General features: G+C 35.8%; 2 protein-coding genes across 2 annotated transcripts in view; one reads left to right on the top strand and one right to left on the bottom strand.

Moving 5' to 3' along the window:
* Positions 1 to 5971, top strand: part of LOC142351416 (mitochondrial inner membrane protein OXA1L-like) — a 282527-nt gene extending 276556 nt beyond the window's left edge. The window contains exons 5-9 of the mRNA XM_075403422.1: positions 618 to 703; positions 1280 to 1441; positions 1677 to 1808; positions 2816 to 3005; positions 5607 to 5971. Coding sequence (XP_075259537.1) covers positions 618 to 703; positions 1280 to 1441; positions 1677 to 1808; positions 2816 to 3005; positions 5607 to 5812 — 776 coding nt within the window. The 3' untranslated portion in view covers positions 5813 to 5971. The remainder of the gene's footprint in view (positions 1 to 617; positions 704 to 1279; positions 1442 to 1676; positions 1809 to 2815; positions 3006 to 5606) is intronic.
* Positions 5972 to 6653: 682 nt separating this feature from the next.
* Positions 6654 to 19391, bottom strand: LOC142351724 (uncharacterized). Its single transcript, XM_075403869.1, has 5 exons — positions 19231 to 19391; positions 16706 to 16736; positions 13032 to 13442; positions 10414 to 10686; positions 6654 to 7152 (listed from the first exon to the last, which is right to left on the bottom strand). Exons 1-5 carry the CDS (start codon positions 19277 to 19279, stop codon positions 6654 to 6656), a joined length of 1263 nt encoding a protein of 420 aa, XP_075259984.1. The 5' UTR covers positions 19280 to 19391.

Genomic DNA, 19391 nt, shown 5'->3' with positions numbered 1-19391 from the left:
ATATAATACTCTACCGATTTCAGAAAATTTGGTTTTGAAATTATTTTTGAAATAGATTAATAAAGCAAAAATTTTGCCTTAGGTTTAAAAGCTTCAAGAGTTTTAGCAATGAGTATATTTTCGTTTAGTTTTGATTCTTTTAGTTTCTCAATTTTTTGAGATGATTTTGTTTGTGTTCTGGCTGTCATTGTTTAATTGATCTGCTGGTCAGATAGAGTACGTCTGAATTTTTCATTCAATTCTTTGAATTGTATTTCAGGACTTGTCCTTGTATGTTTTTGTTCATTCGCGTGATTATATTTTTGGTCACACGTGACTTACCTCACTCTTAAAAATGACTTCCTCACTTGAAATTGACTTTTCTTCGCTTTAATTCAAATAGATAAGGTCAAATTAGTGCTTGTCACTCTAATTGAAGGTTATTTAAGAGCAGCTAATAGAAACAGCAATAAGTTATACAGATTCTTAATCAAAATTTAACATCAGCCTTTAATGAAAAGAATAAGTTTCTTTTTTGGTCTGTCTTTTTGCCTTCTTTTTGAGACTACAGATCTATGAAGCTATTGCGGCTATTTTCTGGCAATTTGCCAGCTTTAACGCGATTTCAAATGTTTCAGCTACAAAACTGTTTGGGGAATTGAAATATTTGGAGTTGAAGAATGTTCAAGATCTGAGAGCCGTAGTGCCCCATTATGCAGTACAGGTATGTATGTCATCCTTTTTTCAATTGATCTTGACTGAAGTGTGTAGCAATTATTGTAGTTGTGTGTGTGTGTGTTTGTGTTTGTGTTTGTGTGTGTGTGTGTGTTTGTGTGTGTGTGTGCGTGTGCGCGCGCGCGTGTGTGTGTGTGTGCGCGCGTGTGTGTGTGTGCGTGTGCGTGCGCGTGTTGTCTTAGCGAGCTACATCATCTGTATTGCTCTCATTCACATTTTCTAGCAACGTTTTTCAATGACCTGCAGTTTACTACTAAAGGTCAAATTAATCAGGCGCTGAAATTGATTTCATTTAATTTAATTGTAGTGCTGGAACTGTTTTCTGTTTTGCCAATGTTTTTTTCTTACATTGCCCTACAGAACTGACACTGAAGTCTTATTTTCTCAAAAAATCTGAAAAAAATCAGCGTTATATTCTCAAAACCAACTCTAGTATACGAGACTGTAAAAACGGAAACAACGTATTTCTGATGCCTTAATTTTATGAAATAACTATGCGGTGAAAGTTTACATTGTGAATAGATTGCTGTCATTTTTATATTGCATGAATTTTGGATTGTTTTAGATGATCTTTTTTGCCGGTATGACTAGAGCATTGAGGAACTGTAACACGATGCTGCCTGGATTCCAAACTGGTGGTTTGCCTTGGTCCCCCAATTTGGCATTAACAGACTCAACTCTTATGCTTCCATGCATATCTGCGGCTACTGTTTTCGCCTACCTTTCTGTAAGTATAAATATATTGAAGATTAGGTGTAAATTAAGGAGAGAACAGTTTATTCTCATGTTGTACATCAGTTGACAACTGTTTATGACATGAAAAGTATGTATATAGTTTAAATAAGAAATTAGTCAACTTAAATTTCATCAATTTATCAACATAAATACAGCTTACTAATGAGTTCACTGTTTTTCCTGTTATCGATTCATTAATTAGTGGATGTAAACTAGATATTTCTTAGATAATGCGCAAATTGACCCCAGTTGGACAAGAAATGCCGGGAGAGAATCAGAGTGCACTCAAGATATACAGTAGATTGGCTGCCATCTCTCTTATTCCTGGACTTATTTCCTACTCTGGGATTGTCAGCTCTGTAAGTGATCATTTGATAGCTGAACAAAATTCTTGGAATCTGTTCTCCAGTATTTTTTCTTAGACCACGTGGTTCAAGCGTTCTAATATATTATTGCATCAATATATTTGTAAACAACTGTGAACATTTAACCTAACGGTTATTCAGTTTTTTGAATTACTTGTTACGTCCTTCAAAAAATATCGAATGACTTAATGTATGACTCAAAAACGCATGTCCAGGAGGGGTTTTGAAAGCTGTATGCCCGTCCACCAGGTTGGGTAGGCGAACCAGAACATATCCGAATTTCAGTTGATAAGGGACTGTTCTGTTCAGAAGTCGAGTTTTTCGGCTTAGAAGTGTTGTTAATTGTGGTTTCTGCGTAATCGCAGCGGAACAGCATTAGGCCTACAGTAGCCTGTTTTCAGCTGCCCTTTTTCTTATTATTCCCCACATTTCAGATTGATCTTTTCATGAGCATAATTGCTCTTTTTTGGTGACTGTAGCCACTTATTTTTGCGTCTGAAACTTTCACGTGGTACCATTATTGCAGCCAACATTGGTCAGGCTATGGTCAACCTGAAGCTATGGTTAAGTAAGAGCTCATCCTTACACAGACAGCTTCACGGAGGCAGGGGATTGAACTCTCAATCATTGGCGTGTGAACCACACACCTTACCTCTCGGCTATCACGCCCACTTAGAAGTGTTGTTGGTTCCGGAGACCAGAGCAAATGTTTGGCGGTATTCGGTTTATGTTATGCACACTCTTCATTGGAAATTCATGGGAATGGTTCTCTGTGATCTAATGAGACATCAAGATCCGAAATTATAAAGAAAAAACTTTCAAATAATTGAGTTCTCGTGACTGCTATTGCTTTGAATCTGTGATACTGTCCAAGCGGTTCTTAAGTTATACTTCGTTTTTTTGCACCTCAAACATAGACCGATATGTATTTTCACAAGTGATTTAGAAACGTCGCGATCGATCAAAAATTCAACATGATTATGTGCATTTTTCTGTTGCAGGCTTTCAACATTTACCTTCTGACTACATTCACAGTTGGATTGACTCAAAATTTCATCATTCGAATGCCATCGCTGAAAGGCATTGTGGCTTTGCCTCCCAGCTACCCCAGAAGGATGCCTCATTATCTGGAGTTATCAATGGACTCCTCCGTTGGGCCTCTTCCCAAGGACAACAATAACAAACCTCTTTGTTAGTAAAACTGTTTTTGAACTGATATTCCTGACTTGTTAATAGCCCTGATGCAACAACGGAGGATATAATTGATCGTAATTTTTTACGTCTGAAAGAATTTGAATTGTATCAGTGGGCTGGCTGTCTTGTAAGCTTCTTCACATATTTTGCCGAGTTGAAATTGTGATAGGCGATAAACAGTTAAAGCCCGAGGTCATTAAATGAATAGATAGTACTGGAAGATTGACCGCTGTTTTATTTGGTGATCTGTGATTTGTTGGAAGCATAATTTAAAGGTTAAAACTTTTTGAGCCCAGACTTCTCTAGATTTAGTCCGTTTATAGACCAAAAAAGTTCTTAAAATGTTTGGTTTTTACTAATTGACTTTAATTGTCTCTATTTGGCTTTAAAGAGTCAAAAATAGCTTCTCTTAGCTGGCAAGTTTGTTTTATTGATTGCTTTTGAACGAAGTTCATAACAGTTATTGTTGACGTCTTGGTCTTTTTACGACTCGAAGAGTATTGGTTTTCTTAATTTTTTTTTACCGGAAGTACTTTTTGTTCAGGCGGCGTTTTAACGTAATAGTGAAAGCGAGTACTTAAGTTACCGTGAGAATTAACTTTTTCTGAGCGAGAGAGGTTTTTTGTTCATGCGCTGCGTTCAGTGAATGACTTGACTTTGAAAAGAGTTTTTGAGAGATTGGCGCATAAAGATGAAAGTTTTTAGCCGTGTTTTCGTCCATTTGGCCCAATGTTTTTTGTATTGTAACTTGGTTTTATTGTAGAAGTAAATTTTGATTGATGCCGCATGAATCTGTAACACTCTGAAATCGATACCACAATCTTTCTGAGAGCTTAATAATGCGTTTCAAGTGCAAAATTGGCCCACAATTTTTTTCGTCAATTTTTGGCGTTTTTCATTAATTTCTCCATTTTTGGCTCTTTGAGCGGACTTTTAAAAATCAAATTAGTAAATATATCATCCTCTTTTGATAATTCTCGATTTAGATGCCTCTTTTTGACGTGAGTTGTTTTTTTTTATAAAATTGTACAGATACTAATCCGATTTTGGCGGTTTTTGTCAAGTTTTTTTGTTTGTACTTTGAGTTTATTTACCAGGAAGTCTTTTTGTGAACCATCGGTGCTTTTGGTTTCCTTTGGCTGCTAATTGAATTTGTTTTGGTGGCAACTATTCTAAATTCAGCGAAAATTTTTACCATATTCTCAACATTTTTCCAAATTGTTTTACTGTTTGGCAATTGTGCTGTTTTCACTTCTTACTGAGACAGGAAGATGGCTATGTAATGTTCCTAAACCTCGATTGCTTAATTACAAAAGATCCTTATTTTTTTACCTCAATTTTATTTCGATTTTAAAGTTTGCATTATAGTTTTTTGTTTTTTTAGAAATTGCGAATTAGTTTTTCAAAATCTTTTTCGCAATGTATGTGATCTCCAAATTCTAGCATGATTCTTTATAATATTCTCCTAAGAACTATAGTTTATTTCGCCCTGCTTTTGTTAAATTGAAATTTATCGATTTGAACTAAATTTTTGAACTATAATTTTTGTCTTTTTCCTTTAAATTTTTAAGTGTTTGTTGACAATTGGTTTTTTTAAATATAATATAGAACTGATGTTTTGCTAGCATCACTTTTACGAATTTTGAACAACTCTCTTTCAAAAAAATGTTTCGATTGAGAGACCTTACGCGAATTGATAAATTTTGTATTAATTTTTGACCATTTCTTGGAGTAGCAATTTTTTCAGTTGCGTACAAAAAATTTGGCTTGTTTTTTATATAGGTGTTATGTAATTTTTTATCTTCAATTGGTTTTTATCGGCTATCTTAGTTTTTTACTGTTTTTTGTTTTTAGTAGTCATTTTAGTAGGAACCAGTTGATTTCAAAGAGAAGACGAAGACGACTCTTCGAGTCGTTTCCGGAATTTTTCCGGCTATGTTTTTTAAGCAGCATTTTCTCTTGACCGTTTTTGCGCCATTCCTCTGGAACATTCTTTGACTTCTCAAGTGACTTTTTCAAGCTTTCGTTCTTCATTTTTGAGTGATCTCTATTGCTGTCACTCCGAAGTAAATCTTGCCGCTAAGTAAAATTGATCGCAGCATAGGAAAAAGAAGTGCATGATAGCCGAGTGGGGCAGTGCTTCTGGTGAGGAAATGGGAGGTGCGTGGTTCGAATCCCATCGTGGGCAACTATTTTTGCACCCTTAAAGAAAAATTTATCTAGGCCGCAGCCCCTGAATTAAATTGCCTCGCCTGTTGTTCGAGAGCATCTTCCGACATTAGTCCGTTCATGTTGCTGCTTTTCACTTGTTTTTGCTGATTTGGCGTTTAAGTAAAAGCGGATAAACCGATTTAGCCTCAGTTTACTATGGAAAGTCAACTTCAAATTACGCCAGAATTTTTTTTTAATTTTTCATTTCAGTGGCATAAGTAACTCAAATAACTGCTTTTGATGCCACTAAGTGAAATTAGAGCCTTTATCTTTGAATTGAGCGGCTATCGAACTTTGGCCGCCTCATTTGTTGTTGGAGAGCAATTGGTCCGATGCAAGCTGGTTAATTTTTTGATAGCTCATTTTGCTTTTTTCTTTTTTTTACAGCGCGGTGGGGTGCAGTTAAACAAGTATTCCGAACATACAAAGAGTCTGCAAAGAGAGAAGGCACTCGAAAACAGAAGCAACAGTCCAGACATGAGATCCAAAAGAGGTACCACCAGAGATGGGAAAACGCTGGAAAAGGTCCAGTGCCTGTAACATATGACGTCAATCCTCTGAGGCCCGTTTCAGACGTTGATGCAAGAATTTGATTGGCCGAATTGTTTTCACCGTTGATTTGCCGAATTGATTAGCATTTTGACATGTTTGATTCCAAGTTTGAGAGCCTGCTCAAGAAAACATAGTTGTTTAAAAACTATATTTTCATTTGTAACTGAAGTTGCAATTAATTCAAATTTTTACAAACATTTTACAGTTTACACAAATGCAACTAATCTAATAGCATATAACATCTAAAGTATTTCTAGCATAATTTGTTATTCAAAACAATTAAGATCAAAAGTACTCCGAAGTTTCACAAATGATTGTATTGAGGCCGTTAACTATATTTGGGCGGGAACCTATTGTAATAGTGCAGATTTTTAGGTTCGACTTTTGCGGTGCCAGATTCTACAGTGAAAGATTTCGAACTTGTCCGTGTCTCAAGCAAGGTGAAGTGAAACTTGCTTAAGTACTTAGAAAATCTGAGTTACACCGCATCGTAATTCTCGATTAATGCCAGGTTTCCCAGTGACGTCAGCAGAGGCACGTAATCTATACTTGAAACACGAACAGGTCTGTAATTTGGCTCTGCATAGCAAAATCGGTATTGTAGAAGCTGGCATTTAAACTGCACGTTTAAACTGCACTCAATTATTGGATCTATTCTGCCCCCCCCCCCCCCCATTGCTTAGTGATCACATCACTTTTTCTCCCCAAGGAGCACGTGCCATTTCTTACATAGTAATCTGCTATATAACAACGCACAAATTAGAATTGGTATAAAAAACAGAGGGAGGGGCGAAATACAATAAATGCAACTTATTTCTAGTAATTGCAGTAAATGGAGACGTTAAGTTTTACTATAGTAACCACTGTAAACGTTTTGGAAGTTCAGACAGACGTGAACGTTGGTTTTGTAACAGTTATACTCTTTCTCTGCTGTGTACTGTTAACATTACGTCGGTTGCCATGGCGAACTTCACTGACCATCGAATGATGACAGTTCGAAAGCGGAGGCTCGATTGCTCCGGGCTTTCCTCTGGTCCAAGTGTTTCCCTTCTTCTGTCTCAGCATTCGCAAAAACTCGTTCCGAAAGGCGTGGCTTCCCAAAATGTACAGAAAGAAATTGACTGATAGGTTAATTATTGCACCCCATTGAACGATGTAAGTAATCAATTTAGCCCGTTTTGCCCATGTGTGCGTTTTGTCGCCGGCAATGCGAGGTTGAATGTAACTGTTCAGAATGTACATATTAACAGATCCAACTGAAGTGATGAAAATGTAGCAAAAAGAAACCATCAACAGGCCACACGTGATCGAGTGCTCATGGGCTCGGTCAGGTGTCGATACGTCTGCCGAAACTGTACTTGATCTTCGTACATTGCGGCGTCTAAACATTTCGGAACTTTAAAAACATTGGTGGTTTTCAATTGATATGTCAGACCAACACAAAATTAACCCCAATAGCCTGCATAGTAGCCTCCGTACCAATTACGACAAAAAGCCGAAGCCTTGTTCTATGGATAAGAAAGAAAATTTATCAACTATGGAATCTCGGCTGATAATTTTAATTTTGATCAGGTCCTTCATGTGAATGTACTCGCAGAGCTCTTCTGCCCGTTTGAGCCACAAAGCGAAAGCGAGGCTATTGTCGATGATCTCATGGTGTTTTTTACAAACTAATGTGAGTTTACGAATTGAAGGGTAGTAGTGGTGATCTGTCAAGTGACTGAAATGGGATGTTAAGATCAATGCCGCACGTGAAAAAGTCAATGCTGCCCTATTTTTGAATTGTTTAACTATTTTTAAACTTGTCGGACTATTTCTTTTGTTTATTTAGGATATGGTTTCTTGACTGCTCTCTGTCACATAGACAATCTATGCTTTGCAAAAGAAAACTTATCATCACAAGATAGTGGGAGTAATAGCTAGGGCCCGCAGTTAAGAATGGTTTTCAAAAAATGAAATTTCATTTGCTTTTTGTTTTTGACGCACTCTTCTGCTCCTTTGACCCCAACTCAGTGGTTTCTTTTTTTGCGGAACTGGTAATTATTGGTCGATTGTTGGAGTTAAATAATTCTCCGGCTCGTTTCAGGAAGCTTTCGGGCTAAGTTTTTTGTTTCGTCATTTGCAGTGATGATTCTTGACTTGTTCATTTTCAGTGATCTCTATTTGTCAGCAGCTGAAATTGTGAGGGTGATGTCATTAGTGTTTGGCGTGAGTTTTTAGGTAAATTATGTGAAAAGTAATTGACTTAATTCACTCGGAATTATGTTTTGAAATCACTTGATAAAGTTTTTATATATTTTTGAAAATTTTACTGATTGAAAGTCATTAGAGAGTGTACCGTAAGGCTGGGCCAACTTGAGTGCTCTAATACCTGTAGATTTGAGTTTTTGAAGTTTCGGCTCTAACGTCTAATTTTAATAAGTCTTTTTAGAGCTTCTTCCATTAGCTTCATACTTTGCTCTCAGGAATGCTAAACAGCTTTTTCAAATGAAGAGGACTTTAAAGGGGGCGCATTTAAATGAAAAGAAAAAACAACTCATTTTAAATGCGTCGCTACGATGGTATATGGTATCATACCTTGGTAACATATGGTGTTAATAATTGCTCTTGTGTACTCATTTGTTATGAGCAGGATTTTGCTGGCAAATTAAGCCTTAATTCTAGATTAGTAATTTTAGGATGGAACTCGTTTATACAATTTTCCTAATCTTTGACTAATTTTTTTTCGCTATGAAAAACGACACAATTAATTTCGAGTAGCAGACATAAGAAAATGAATGTAACACCGGGCTTTCCTCTGGTCCAAGTGTTTCCCTTCTTCTGTCTCAGCATTCGCAAAAACTCGTTCCGAAAGGCGTGGCTTCCCAAAATGTACAGAAAGAAATTGACTGATAGGTTAATTATTGCACCCCATTGGACGATGTAAGTAATCAATTTAGCCCGTTTTGCCCATGTGTGCGTTTTGTCGCCGGCAATGCGAGGTTGAATGTAACTGTTCAGAATGTACATATTAACAGATCCAACTGAAGTGATGAAAATGTAGCAAAAAGAAACCATCAACAGGCCACACGTGATCGAGTGCTCATGGGCTCGGTCAGGTGTCGATACGTCTGCCGAAACTGTACTTGATCTTCGTACATTGCGGCGTCTAAACATTTCGGAACTTTAAAAAAATTGGTGGTTTTCAATTGATATGTCAGACCAACACAAAATTAACTCCAATAGCCTGCATAGTAGCCTCCGTACCAATTACGACAAAAAGCCGAAGCCTTGTTCTATGGAAAAGAAAGAAAATTTATCAACTATGGAATCTCGGCTGATAATTTTAAATTTGATCATGTCCTTCATGTGAATGTACTCGCAGAGCTCTTCTGCCCGTTTGAGCCACAAAGCGAAAGCGAGGCTATTGTCGATGATCTCATGGTGTTTTTTACAAACTAATGTGAGTTTACGAATTGAAGGGTAGTAGTGGTGATCTGTCAAGTGACTGAAATGGGATGTTAAGATCAATGCCGCACGTAAAAACGTCAATGCTGCCCTATTTTTGAATTGTTTAACTATTTTTAAACTTGTCGGACTATTTCTTTTGTTTATTTAGGATATGGTTTCTTGACTGCTCTCTGTCACATAGACAATCTATGCTTTGCAAAAGAAAACTTATCATCACAAGATAGTGGGAGTAATAGCTAGGGCCCGCAGTTAAGAATGGTTTTCAAAAAATGAAATTTCATTTGCTTTTTGTTTTTGACGCACTCTTCTGCTCCTTTGACCCCAACTCAGTGGTTTCTTTTTTTGCGGAACTGGTAATTATTGGTCGATTGTTGGAGTTAAATAATTCTCCGGCTCGTTTCAGGAAGCTTTCGGGCTAAGTTTTTTGTTTCGTCATTTGCAGTGATGATTCTTGACTTGTTCATTTTCAGTGATCTCTATTTGTCAGCAGCTGAAATTGTGAGGGTGATGTCATTAGTGTTTGGCGTGAGTTTTTAGGTAAATTATGTGAAAAGTAATTGACTTAATTCACTCGGAATTATGTTTTGAAATCACTTGATAAATTTTTTATATATTTTTGAAAATTTTACTGATTGAAAGTCATTAGAGAGTGTACCGTAAGGCTGGGCCAAATTGAGTGCTCTAATACCTGTAGATTTGAGTTTTTGAAGTTTCGGCTCTAACGTCTAATTTTAATAAGTCTTTTTAGAGCTTCTTCCATTAGCTTCATACTTTGCTCTCAGGAATGCTAAACAGCTTTTTCAAATGAAGAGGACTTTAAAGGGGGCGCATTTAAATGAAAAGAAAAAACAACTCATTTTAAATGAGTCGCTACGATGGTATATGGTATCATACCTTGGTAACATATGGTATTAATAATTGCTCTTGTGTACTCATTTGTTATGAGCAGGATTTTGCTGGCAAATTAAGCCTTAATTCTAGATTAGTAATTTTAGGATGGAACTCGTTTATACAATTTTCCTAATCTTTGACTAATTTTTTTTCGCTATGAAAAACGACACAATTAATTTCGAGTAGCAGACATAAGAAAATGAATGTAACACCGGGCTTTCCTCTGGTCCAAGTGTTTCCCTTCTTCTGTCTCAGCATTCGCAAAAACTCGTTCCGAAAGGCGTGGCTTCCCAAAATGTACAGAAAGAAATTGACTGATAGGTTAAATATTGCACCCCATTGAACGATGTAAGTAATCAATTTAGCCCGTTTTGCCCATGTGTGCGTTTTGTCGCCGGCAATGCGAGGTTGAATGTAACTGTTCAGAATGTACATATTAACAGATCCAACTGAAGTGATGAAAATGTAGCAAAAAGAAACCATCAACAGGCCACACGTGATCGAGTGCTCATGGGCTCGGTCAGGTGACGATACGTCTGCCGAAACTGTACTTGATCTTCGTACATTGCGGCGTCTAAACATTTCGGAACTTTAAAAAAATTGGTGGTTTTCAATTGATATGTCAGACCAACACAAAATTAACCCCAATAGCCTGCATAGTAGCCTCCGTACCAATTACGACAAAAAGCCGAAGCCTTGTTCTATGGATAAGAAAGAAAATTTATCAACTATGGAATCTCGGCTGATAATTTTAAATTTGATCAGGTCCTTCATGTGAATGTACTCGCAGAGCTCTTCTGCCCGTTTGAGCCACAAAGCGAAAGCGAGGCTATTGTCGATGATCTCATGGTGTTTTTTACAAACTAATGTGAGTTTACGAATTGAAGGGTAGTAGTGGTGATCTGTCAAGTGACTGAAATGGGATGTTAAGATCAATGCCGCACGTAAAAAAGTCAATGCTGCCCTATTTTTGAATTGTTTAACTATTTTTAAACTTGTCGGACTATTTCTTTTGTTTATTTAGGATATTGTTTCTTGACTGCTCTCTGTCACATAGACAATCTATGCTTTGCAAAAGAAAACTTATCATCACAAGATAGTGGGAGTAATAGCTAGGGCCCGCAGTTAAGAATGGTTTTCAAAAAATGAAATTTCATTTGCTTTTTGTTTTTGACGCACTCTTCTTCTCCTTTGACCCCAACTCAGTGGTTTCTTTTTTTGCGGAACTGGTAATTATTGGTCGATTGTTGGAGTTAAATAATTCTCCGGATCGTTTCTGGAAGCTTTCGGGCTAAGTTTTTTGTTTCGTCATTTGCAGTGATGATTCTTGACTTGTTCATTTTCAGTGATCTCTATTTGTCAGCAGCTGAAATTGTGAGGGTGATGTCATTAGTGTTTGGCGTGAGTTTTTAGGTAAATTATGTGAAAAGTAATTGACTTAATTCACTCGGAATTATGTTTTGAAATCACTTGAAAAAGTTTTTATATATTTTTGAAAATTTTACTGATTGAAAGTCATTGGAGAGTGTACCGTAAGGCTGGGCCAACTTGAGTGCTCTAATACCTGTAGATTTGAGTTTTTGAAGTTTCGGCTCTAACGTCTAGTTTTAATAAGTCTTTTTAGAGCTTCTTCCATTAGCTTCATACTTTGCTCTCAGGAATGCTAAACAGCTTTTTCAAATGAAGAGGACTTTGAAGGGGGCGCATTTAAATGAAAAGAAAAAACAACTCATTTTAAATGCGTCGCTACGATGGTATATCGTATCATACCTTGGTAACATATGGTATTAATAATTGCTCTTGTTGTACTCATTTGTTATGAGCAGGATTTTGCTGGTAAATTTAGCCTTAATTCTAGATTAGTAATTTTAGGATGGAACTCGTTTATACAATTTTCCTAATCTTTGACTAATTTTTTTTTTCGCTATGAAAAACGACACAATTAGTTTCGAGTAGCAGACATAAGAAAATGAATGTAACACTTATTTGCAAAGTCAACAAATTTTTCCTTTTTATGCATATTTATGCGGGCTAAAATCATGCGCAATAGTTTTGCGGGCAAAATCACATTGAACTAAGTGTGATTAAAATGAATTGATTTGCATAATAGTTGACTCAATTTTTGTTGATGACGATATCTTCTCGTGTCCCAGCCAGCTCTTAATTAGAGTTTGTAGCAATCTTATTGATTCTGTAGGTAATCTTAATGTGATTTTTCGGACAGTTTTTTTGTCAGAGCAACAAAATTTTATGAATTTTTAGCTTCAGAAACAGGACTAAGCGGTTAAGCCAGAGGGCATTAAACACTTGAGTTTTTCTATAAATGCCTTATTAGCCTCTAAGTGTTCGATTCTTATTGTCCCCACACCTCTCGTAAACCCTCACACCCCCCCCCCCCCCCCCACACACACACACACACATACACACTCCACTGCTACTCACAGCTTCATAGGCGTAAATTTAGATTTAAAGGCCAATTTTAGGTGGTTATGAGCCCGCCCTTTTCCTGGCCTATTAACTACCCTCTCCTCTTGATGCTATATTTTTTGCCTAAATTTAACTACTATGTAGCACAGCAGAAAAAAAGTCGAACTCCTTTTATGTAAATGAGGATTGTTATCATTATTGTTAGCATTTTTGGTTTTATGTCTCGACAAATTTCAATGTGAACTGCTATTAATTATGGAAATCGAGGCGAGGACAAAATTGAAATGTTAATTCAATTTATCAGACTGTGTTATTAGTTATGAAAACTGGCTACGGGCGATCTTGTAATTAAGGTTAAGTAAACGTGGCGTCTAAATTTAAGTAGATTGCCATAATAACGCATGTTTGATATATATTTCTGAAAAGAAAAATACTTAAACGGCAGACCTCATTTTTAAAAACTTAAATTAAATCAATTAAAACTTATGCTACCTGATTTTGACAATTATTGCGACGTTTAGAACCAACATCACGGTTCCGGGCAGGGCTGAATACAAAAGCGTCGCCGTATACAACGAGTATATTTTGTGAACCGTATCGCTCAAATGAGACCCCAGAAGACAACACGTTTTGTTACCCTCTAAACTGAACACATACAAGTTGCCACTTAAAAGGATTGACGTCATGATAAAATTCGTGGTCGTGGCTTTCACAGGGTACCACAAATTGTGTTTTAGACGTTGCTTGTAGAAAATTGGTCGGAACATGGCAAGGAATCGGTCGACTGTGAAAAGAACCAGAGTGTATTGGGTTCCGAACGTCGTCAAGTAACTGATCCACTGTCCGAATTTGCATGAAATGTCATCACGGAGCAGCATTCTGGCTACATTCCAGTGTACAAATCTAAAACATAAACCAACAGACGTCGGATGATATGTTCTCGAACGACGGGCGAGGGCATTTCACTTTAGAGGGGGTGTAGCTCAGAAATGTTTTATGGGTGCAAGAGTTTATTTCAGAAAAAGAGAAAAACTAGATAATTAAAAAATGAAGAACTCAATTGTGAAAAGTCAAAAAAAGAGAGAAAATTTTGCAGAAAGAGACACACGTTTACAATAATTGCTTCAAACTTTCGGAAGATATAAAAAAGAATTCACCATTCAATTAACTGACCAAAATATTAAGCATGGAGAAGCTCAAGATAACCGACTCTTCTTTTGTAAATTAACGACGAAGCTGACAGAAATGACAATGAACGATGGTGTTTACAAAACAATCGAAAAAACTGACCAAAAATGACGCTTCTTTCATCGATTTTGTCCCCTTTCCTCAACGCGGGTATTGGGGGTTCTGAAAACAAGCGCTAATTATTGCTTTTTTTGGATCTTTTCCGTTTGTACCCACCCAGCTTAGTGGGCGCATATTATTTACACCCCCAGACGCACGTGGCTTTTCTACATAATGATTTACCATGTAATTAGACGTGCGCTGTAAAGGGGAGCATAAAATACTGGGGGGGGCACATATGGAAAAGATTCGCCTTTTCATACAGTCTTATCTATAAAACTGCAGATATTTAAAGTGAATTGGAATGAATTGAAGAAAATTGGTTATGAATAAGAAACCATGAAGAGAGTTTTCCTCGAGTCATGATTTGTGTCCCACTGAAGTTGAAAACAAAATTTGGGTATAGTGATAGTCGAGCATCGAATTTAAGTGAGGACAAATTTCGAGAGCAAAAATTTGGATCGAGGTTAATAACAGCAGCAAAAAATTAGGTTGAGTTAAAGCCCAGATGACCATAAAAGCCAGCTTATGTATTGTCATGATTAATTCGACTCAAGTTTGGTTTTTTCATTTCCATTTTTGATTAACATGCTCTTTTCATAAGTTGAGGCCTAAATATTGGAACTGATATTATATTGTATTTTTTCCACACTGAAATGAAGTTAAGGTGAACTAAGGTAACTAATTTAAGCTTAAGCTTTACCTTAAATTGAGTTCAAGTAAAAATCCAACCACCTTTTGGCGCAAATCGTTCATATGAGCTCCATTTACATAGTCTGTGAAAAATTTTTAGCGCAAGAAAATACGAACAATGAGTTGGAAATAATCGGACTAGAAGCCACTTCGGTCTTAGATTGTCTGCTCAAAGCTCTTTTGGTTCTGTGCCTCAACTTGGGAAGTAATGGCTTCTTGGTAAGAAAAAAAAGGCAAAGATACGTAACTTTGTATGTGGTTGCGGACCTGAGTTTTAGATTGGAAAAATTTTATAATTTTAGTGTTACCTATGTAAACGAAAATTTGAAATACTGACAGGTAATTTTGTGTTCAAAAAATTGCAGGCTGTTTTGCTCGAAGTCTAGAAGGATCAAAATGTGCCCGCCTGTCGTAAATGATAAGAATGCAAGGTCAAGTTCGTGTGTGTAGGTATTACAAATAGCAAAAAACCTCGCTAAAATAGAAAAAATTCCGAAATTGATGAAAAAACTTTGCTCCAAATTCAAAAACAGCATTATTTTGTTAAAGAAATTTAAGCAATATAATTCAGGACAGTTTTTATGCAAGATAATTAAATACGTAGAATAATACTTTTTGAAAAAAATTTGAATCTCGTGTCACTTTTGAAGTGGGGAAAGTTTCGCGCGTCATTCGTGTTTTTTTTTCTAAAGAAAAAAATTATAATATATGCTATAAAGATCAGAAGGAAAAATTTGCAGAACCAGATCGAAAACGAAAGCAATGAACTGCCTTTGTAATAAACAGTGCTTAAACAAACTTAGATACAGTTAACAGTGAGGAAAACAAACGTAAATTGCAGAAGAAAATTTGTATATCTGCAATGACCACTTGGTGAATTTGCACTTGGTTTTCCTCTGCACAGTCAAAATTTGATCTCCTTCAGCTGCTGGTTGATTTGAGTTTACAATTTAGTTCCATTTCCAAATGAAATGGACCTTTTCTAGCATAGACATTTAAGAGAAGTTTTCTGGAGAGACCAGTCATTAAAAGCGTTTTGTCTTCCTGGTGATTTCTCTTTATTATATTAGCAACAATTAGTATATATTATCTAACGTAAAATTAGTGTGCTTTTAAAACTTTTCATTATTATTATTGCTAATTTTATCCTTATCTTTTTTACAGTATTAATTCAATTATAAATTGATGATTTTAGCCAGCATCGGATTAGTCTCTCTTTGTTCTCCTCTGTCTCCGGCATTGTCCCTACGTTTTTATGTTTTTATTATCTCAAATTCCCCATTCATTGCACAAATTTTTTATAGCGATCTTTGTCATTTATAACAAACGTTCTCAAAGTATCCAAAAAATTTTCTGACAGTTAACAATGCTCATTTTTTGTTTGAGCTGCAAATAGGCCACCTCTACAAACTAAAATAGTTTTTGCGCCTCACATATCACTAAATTGATAACAGACATTTTGTCCAAATTGAATGAATTCTGTGAAATAGCTTTTGGTCTGGACGCTCAACACTCTCGTATGCTATTCGTACGGGCTTGACTTACTGAAAACCAAGGCTTTTTGTTCGACGGTAGTCATATTAAAGATGAAAACTAATATTACTTACAAAATTGATATGTTGGCTCTCAGGCTCTACATTTGAAACGTGAAATACTAGTAATTGCCCCAAAAATGAAACGCCTGTTTCTCAACTCCGCATTAGATAGTCAATGGTTCTCATGAAATGACATGCCAGTACCAAAAAATTATTCTTACTTGAGGTTACATTTAGTGAGGTACGATAAAATACTTTAATTTTATTTTTAATAAAATTGAGTATTTTCGCTTTTCAGAGCTGATTAAGAGACGATGATGAGCGACAAGACCTGACGGTACGGTAATGTCCAGAGTTTTCAAAAATTTATATTAAAACATTCACCCCTAACCTCAGAAATACGGCTTGGCGCGTAACTTTGTAACTTGGCATTTTCACTGGAATTTTGTAACACAATACAAATGCATAAATATCTGTGTATTGATAGTAATGAGTAAAACCTTTTGCAATTTTGCACAACAAACTGCCTATCTTTGAAGCAAATTTTAGTCAACTTAATATTGGTGGTTTCTTTTGGTTTCTATATCAATCGACGGATATTCATTAGAAGTACAGTAGATCTTAATTAGAAAAACTCACAGGCCTACTTACAGAAGAATCCAGATACTGGTCGGCCACTTTTCTGAAAACAGCAGTGAGTTGAGTTCCACGTAATATCTGTTCAAGTTGTTTATGCCTGAATTAGTTTAAGCAAAAAGTTTTATAACTCTGTCAACATCAGTTATAATAAAACTGTCGGTTTTTTAAAAAAATTAACTGCGCAGCAATTTTGAGAAACTAACATTTATCGTAGTACTGATGAGCAAAATTTCACAGAGCTGTGATTTTTTTTGTTAATTTATTCAGCTTACAAAATTTCAGACAAACTGCATATTGATTGGCAATTTTTTAAGATAAACCCTTCTTAATATAAACCGTTTTTAGGAATGTTTATTTAGCTATACCCAGCATGAAAACCTTCAGTTATGGAAACACCCGCTTAAGAGTATGATGTAAAATCACGTGTGTTCAAGAAATTGGGCAGCGCTATTGTACCCACTCAACGACCAGTATGCAAAAAAAACAATAAGGAAGAAAGTGAGATTCGATTCAGACTTTGATATATATATATATATATATATATATATATATATATATTCAACTTGCAGTTTTCAAAAAATTTACTGAAAATCCGATAAAGCTGCGAAAGTGTGTTTATTTTGGATATGTTGCATATTTTTTTCTATTAATTTTACTTGCACAACAGTTTTGGATAACGGCTCTTCAAGTGTGCTCTCATATTGCCAAAGCAAGATCAAATAACAACCAGTTTGTTTCGCAAGCAGTTTTATGATTGATTTTGCTTAGACTTAAAATTGAATTATAAACTGAATGTCAAATTTAAGTAAGCACCCATGGTTTTACAAAGTAAAAAGTCAATCGTTGAGGCAATGTTACTTCATCTTGCAATCGGATTCAGAAAACTTGATCACCATTGATCCCCTTGGGTAGTAATAAGAAAATCCGTAGCGGCAACTTACCAAGTACCCCAAAGTAAAGTTGACGAACACCATCTAAGTTTCATTGATGGAGTTCGTCAACTTTACTTAGGGGTATCTGGTAAGTTACTCCTTCGGATTTTTTTGAAAATTCATAAGTAGGCAAGACCACTAGCCAAGGGGATCAACGATGTTTAAGTTTTTTTCTTAAATCTGATGGCAAAATGTAGTAACATTGCCTCAGAAATTGAATTTTCACTCCGTCAAACTCGGAGGTGCTAACTTACCTTTTAATTTCAGTATACATTTTGATTATTCATGCTTTACGTACCCAATGTTCAGAATTCCGTCGATGAAAACGCTGACAGAATCCCCAACAGCCACCAGTAGCATGTAAACCAAAGATGAAGTGTTAAGTCCCATAAAACAAACAACCAAAGCCGTCAACATATTGAATACAATCCCAATGACAGACGTTGCTGGAATCAAAAAACAGCCCAAAATTTCAATAAGTTCATCTGTTCCAAACCCAAATTTGTCATTAACTTGTTCCATTTCTGACGAGTTGGAGGAACCAGAGGGCAAAAGTGACGAAGGGTTTTCTTTATAATCGATATTTACCATTTTTAGTAAACAATTCTGGTGATTATGGTGACTGAATAAACTGACACAATAAGGAAATTGAAACTCGATCTTATTTTCACGAGATTGTTCACATTTAGTGGGAAGTTAGTTCACGTGATCAACATATCCAATTGCGTTTTCTTCACGTTTGTTGATATTTGATCCTTATTAGCATAATTAAAGGAAGCAATAAGGGTTGATGTAATGTTTTGTAACACCGGAAAATAATTTTCAAGCCAAGAAACAATTTTTATATGTTTTTTTTATCGAAATGACCTCTGTTGCCTCTAGTAAACATCAAAAGTAAGTTAGCACTATCTATATTTTACCAAGGATATTATTTTTCTACCATTCTATTATTATTATACTATTGTTTTATGAAGTTCTATTCCTTTATTTATATTTTTGATCTAACGCGTTTTTATGCTAAGAAAATGTGTGCAAGATTACTGCAACATAAGTGCGGTGAAAATTTAAAACGAATAAAAAGAATGAAAAGAACAAACGAAAACGGAAAATTTGAGAATTGTTGAAGTTTTCCATGTGAGGAATCTATTGTTCAAAAAATTAAATGTTAAGATCTTTTCTGTTTGTAAAGAATTAATATAAACGTAAAACTGAAGAAATTATATGATATATTTTGAACTGAATTTCCCCGACAATCTGAATAAAATACATGTTTGGGCGTCTCAAACTGATCTTGTTTATAAGCAATCATATTTATTGAAAAATCATGTCCCTATAAAATTGGAGTTTAAAGGTAACTGTTATAGCCAGTATAAATTAAAGCCAGATCAAAATTTCGCCGATTTATAATCCAAGCTGTTCAAATTACGACCAATACACGTGACATTTCCGATATTTTAAAAATTATATTAAAGCGGATTATATATTGCGGCAAAAGTTTGCGTTTGGTAAGTTTCACCTGATACGAACTTATTTAGGGTCCAGCCCTCCTTACATGGAACTAGATTAATTGAATTTGGTCCTGAAATGTGGAAATGAATGAAATACCTGGATGGTCTTCAGAAAGTGTTGGTAGTCTATTGTTCAAATATGGCATTTGATGTATATCGGTTACTTGACTCTCTTTGACGTCACTGAGAACTTCTGGCGTTTATAGAGAACCGCGAAGGGGTTCGAGATGTTAAGCCAGAATTTCGAAGTGACTTGTG

The sequence above is a fragment of the Convolutriloba macropyga genome, chromosome 13, assembly GCF_964194025.1.
Source record: "Convolutriloba macropyga chromosome 13, txConMacr16.3, whole genome shotgun sequence".
Classification (NCBI taxonomy): Eukaryota; Metazoa; Xenacoelomorpha; order Acoela; family Convolutidae; genus Convolutriloba; species Convolutriloba macropyga.
This window is presented reverse-complemented; position numbering and strand designations above follow the sequence as displayed.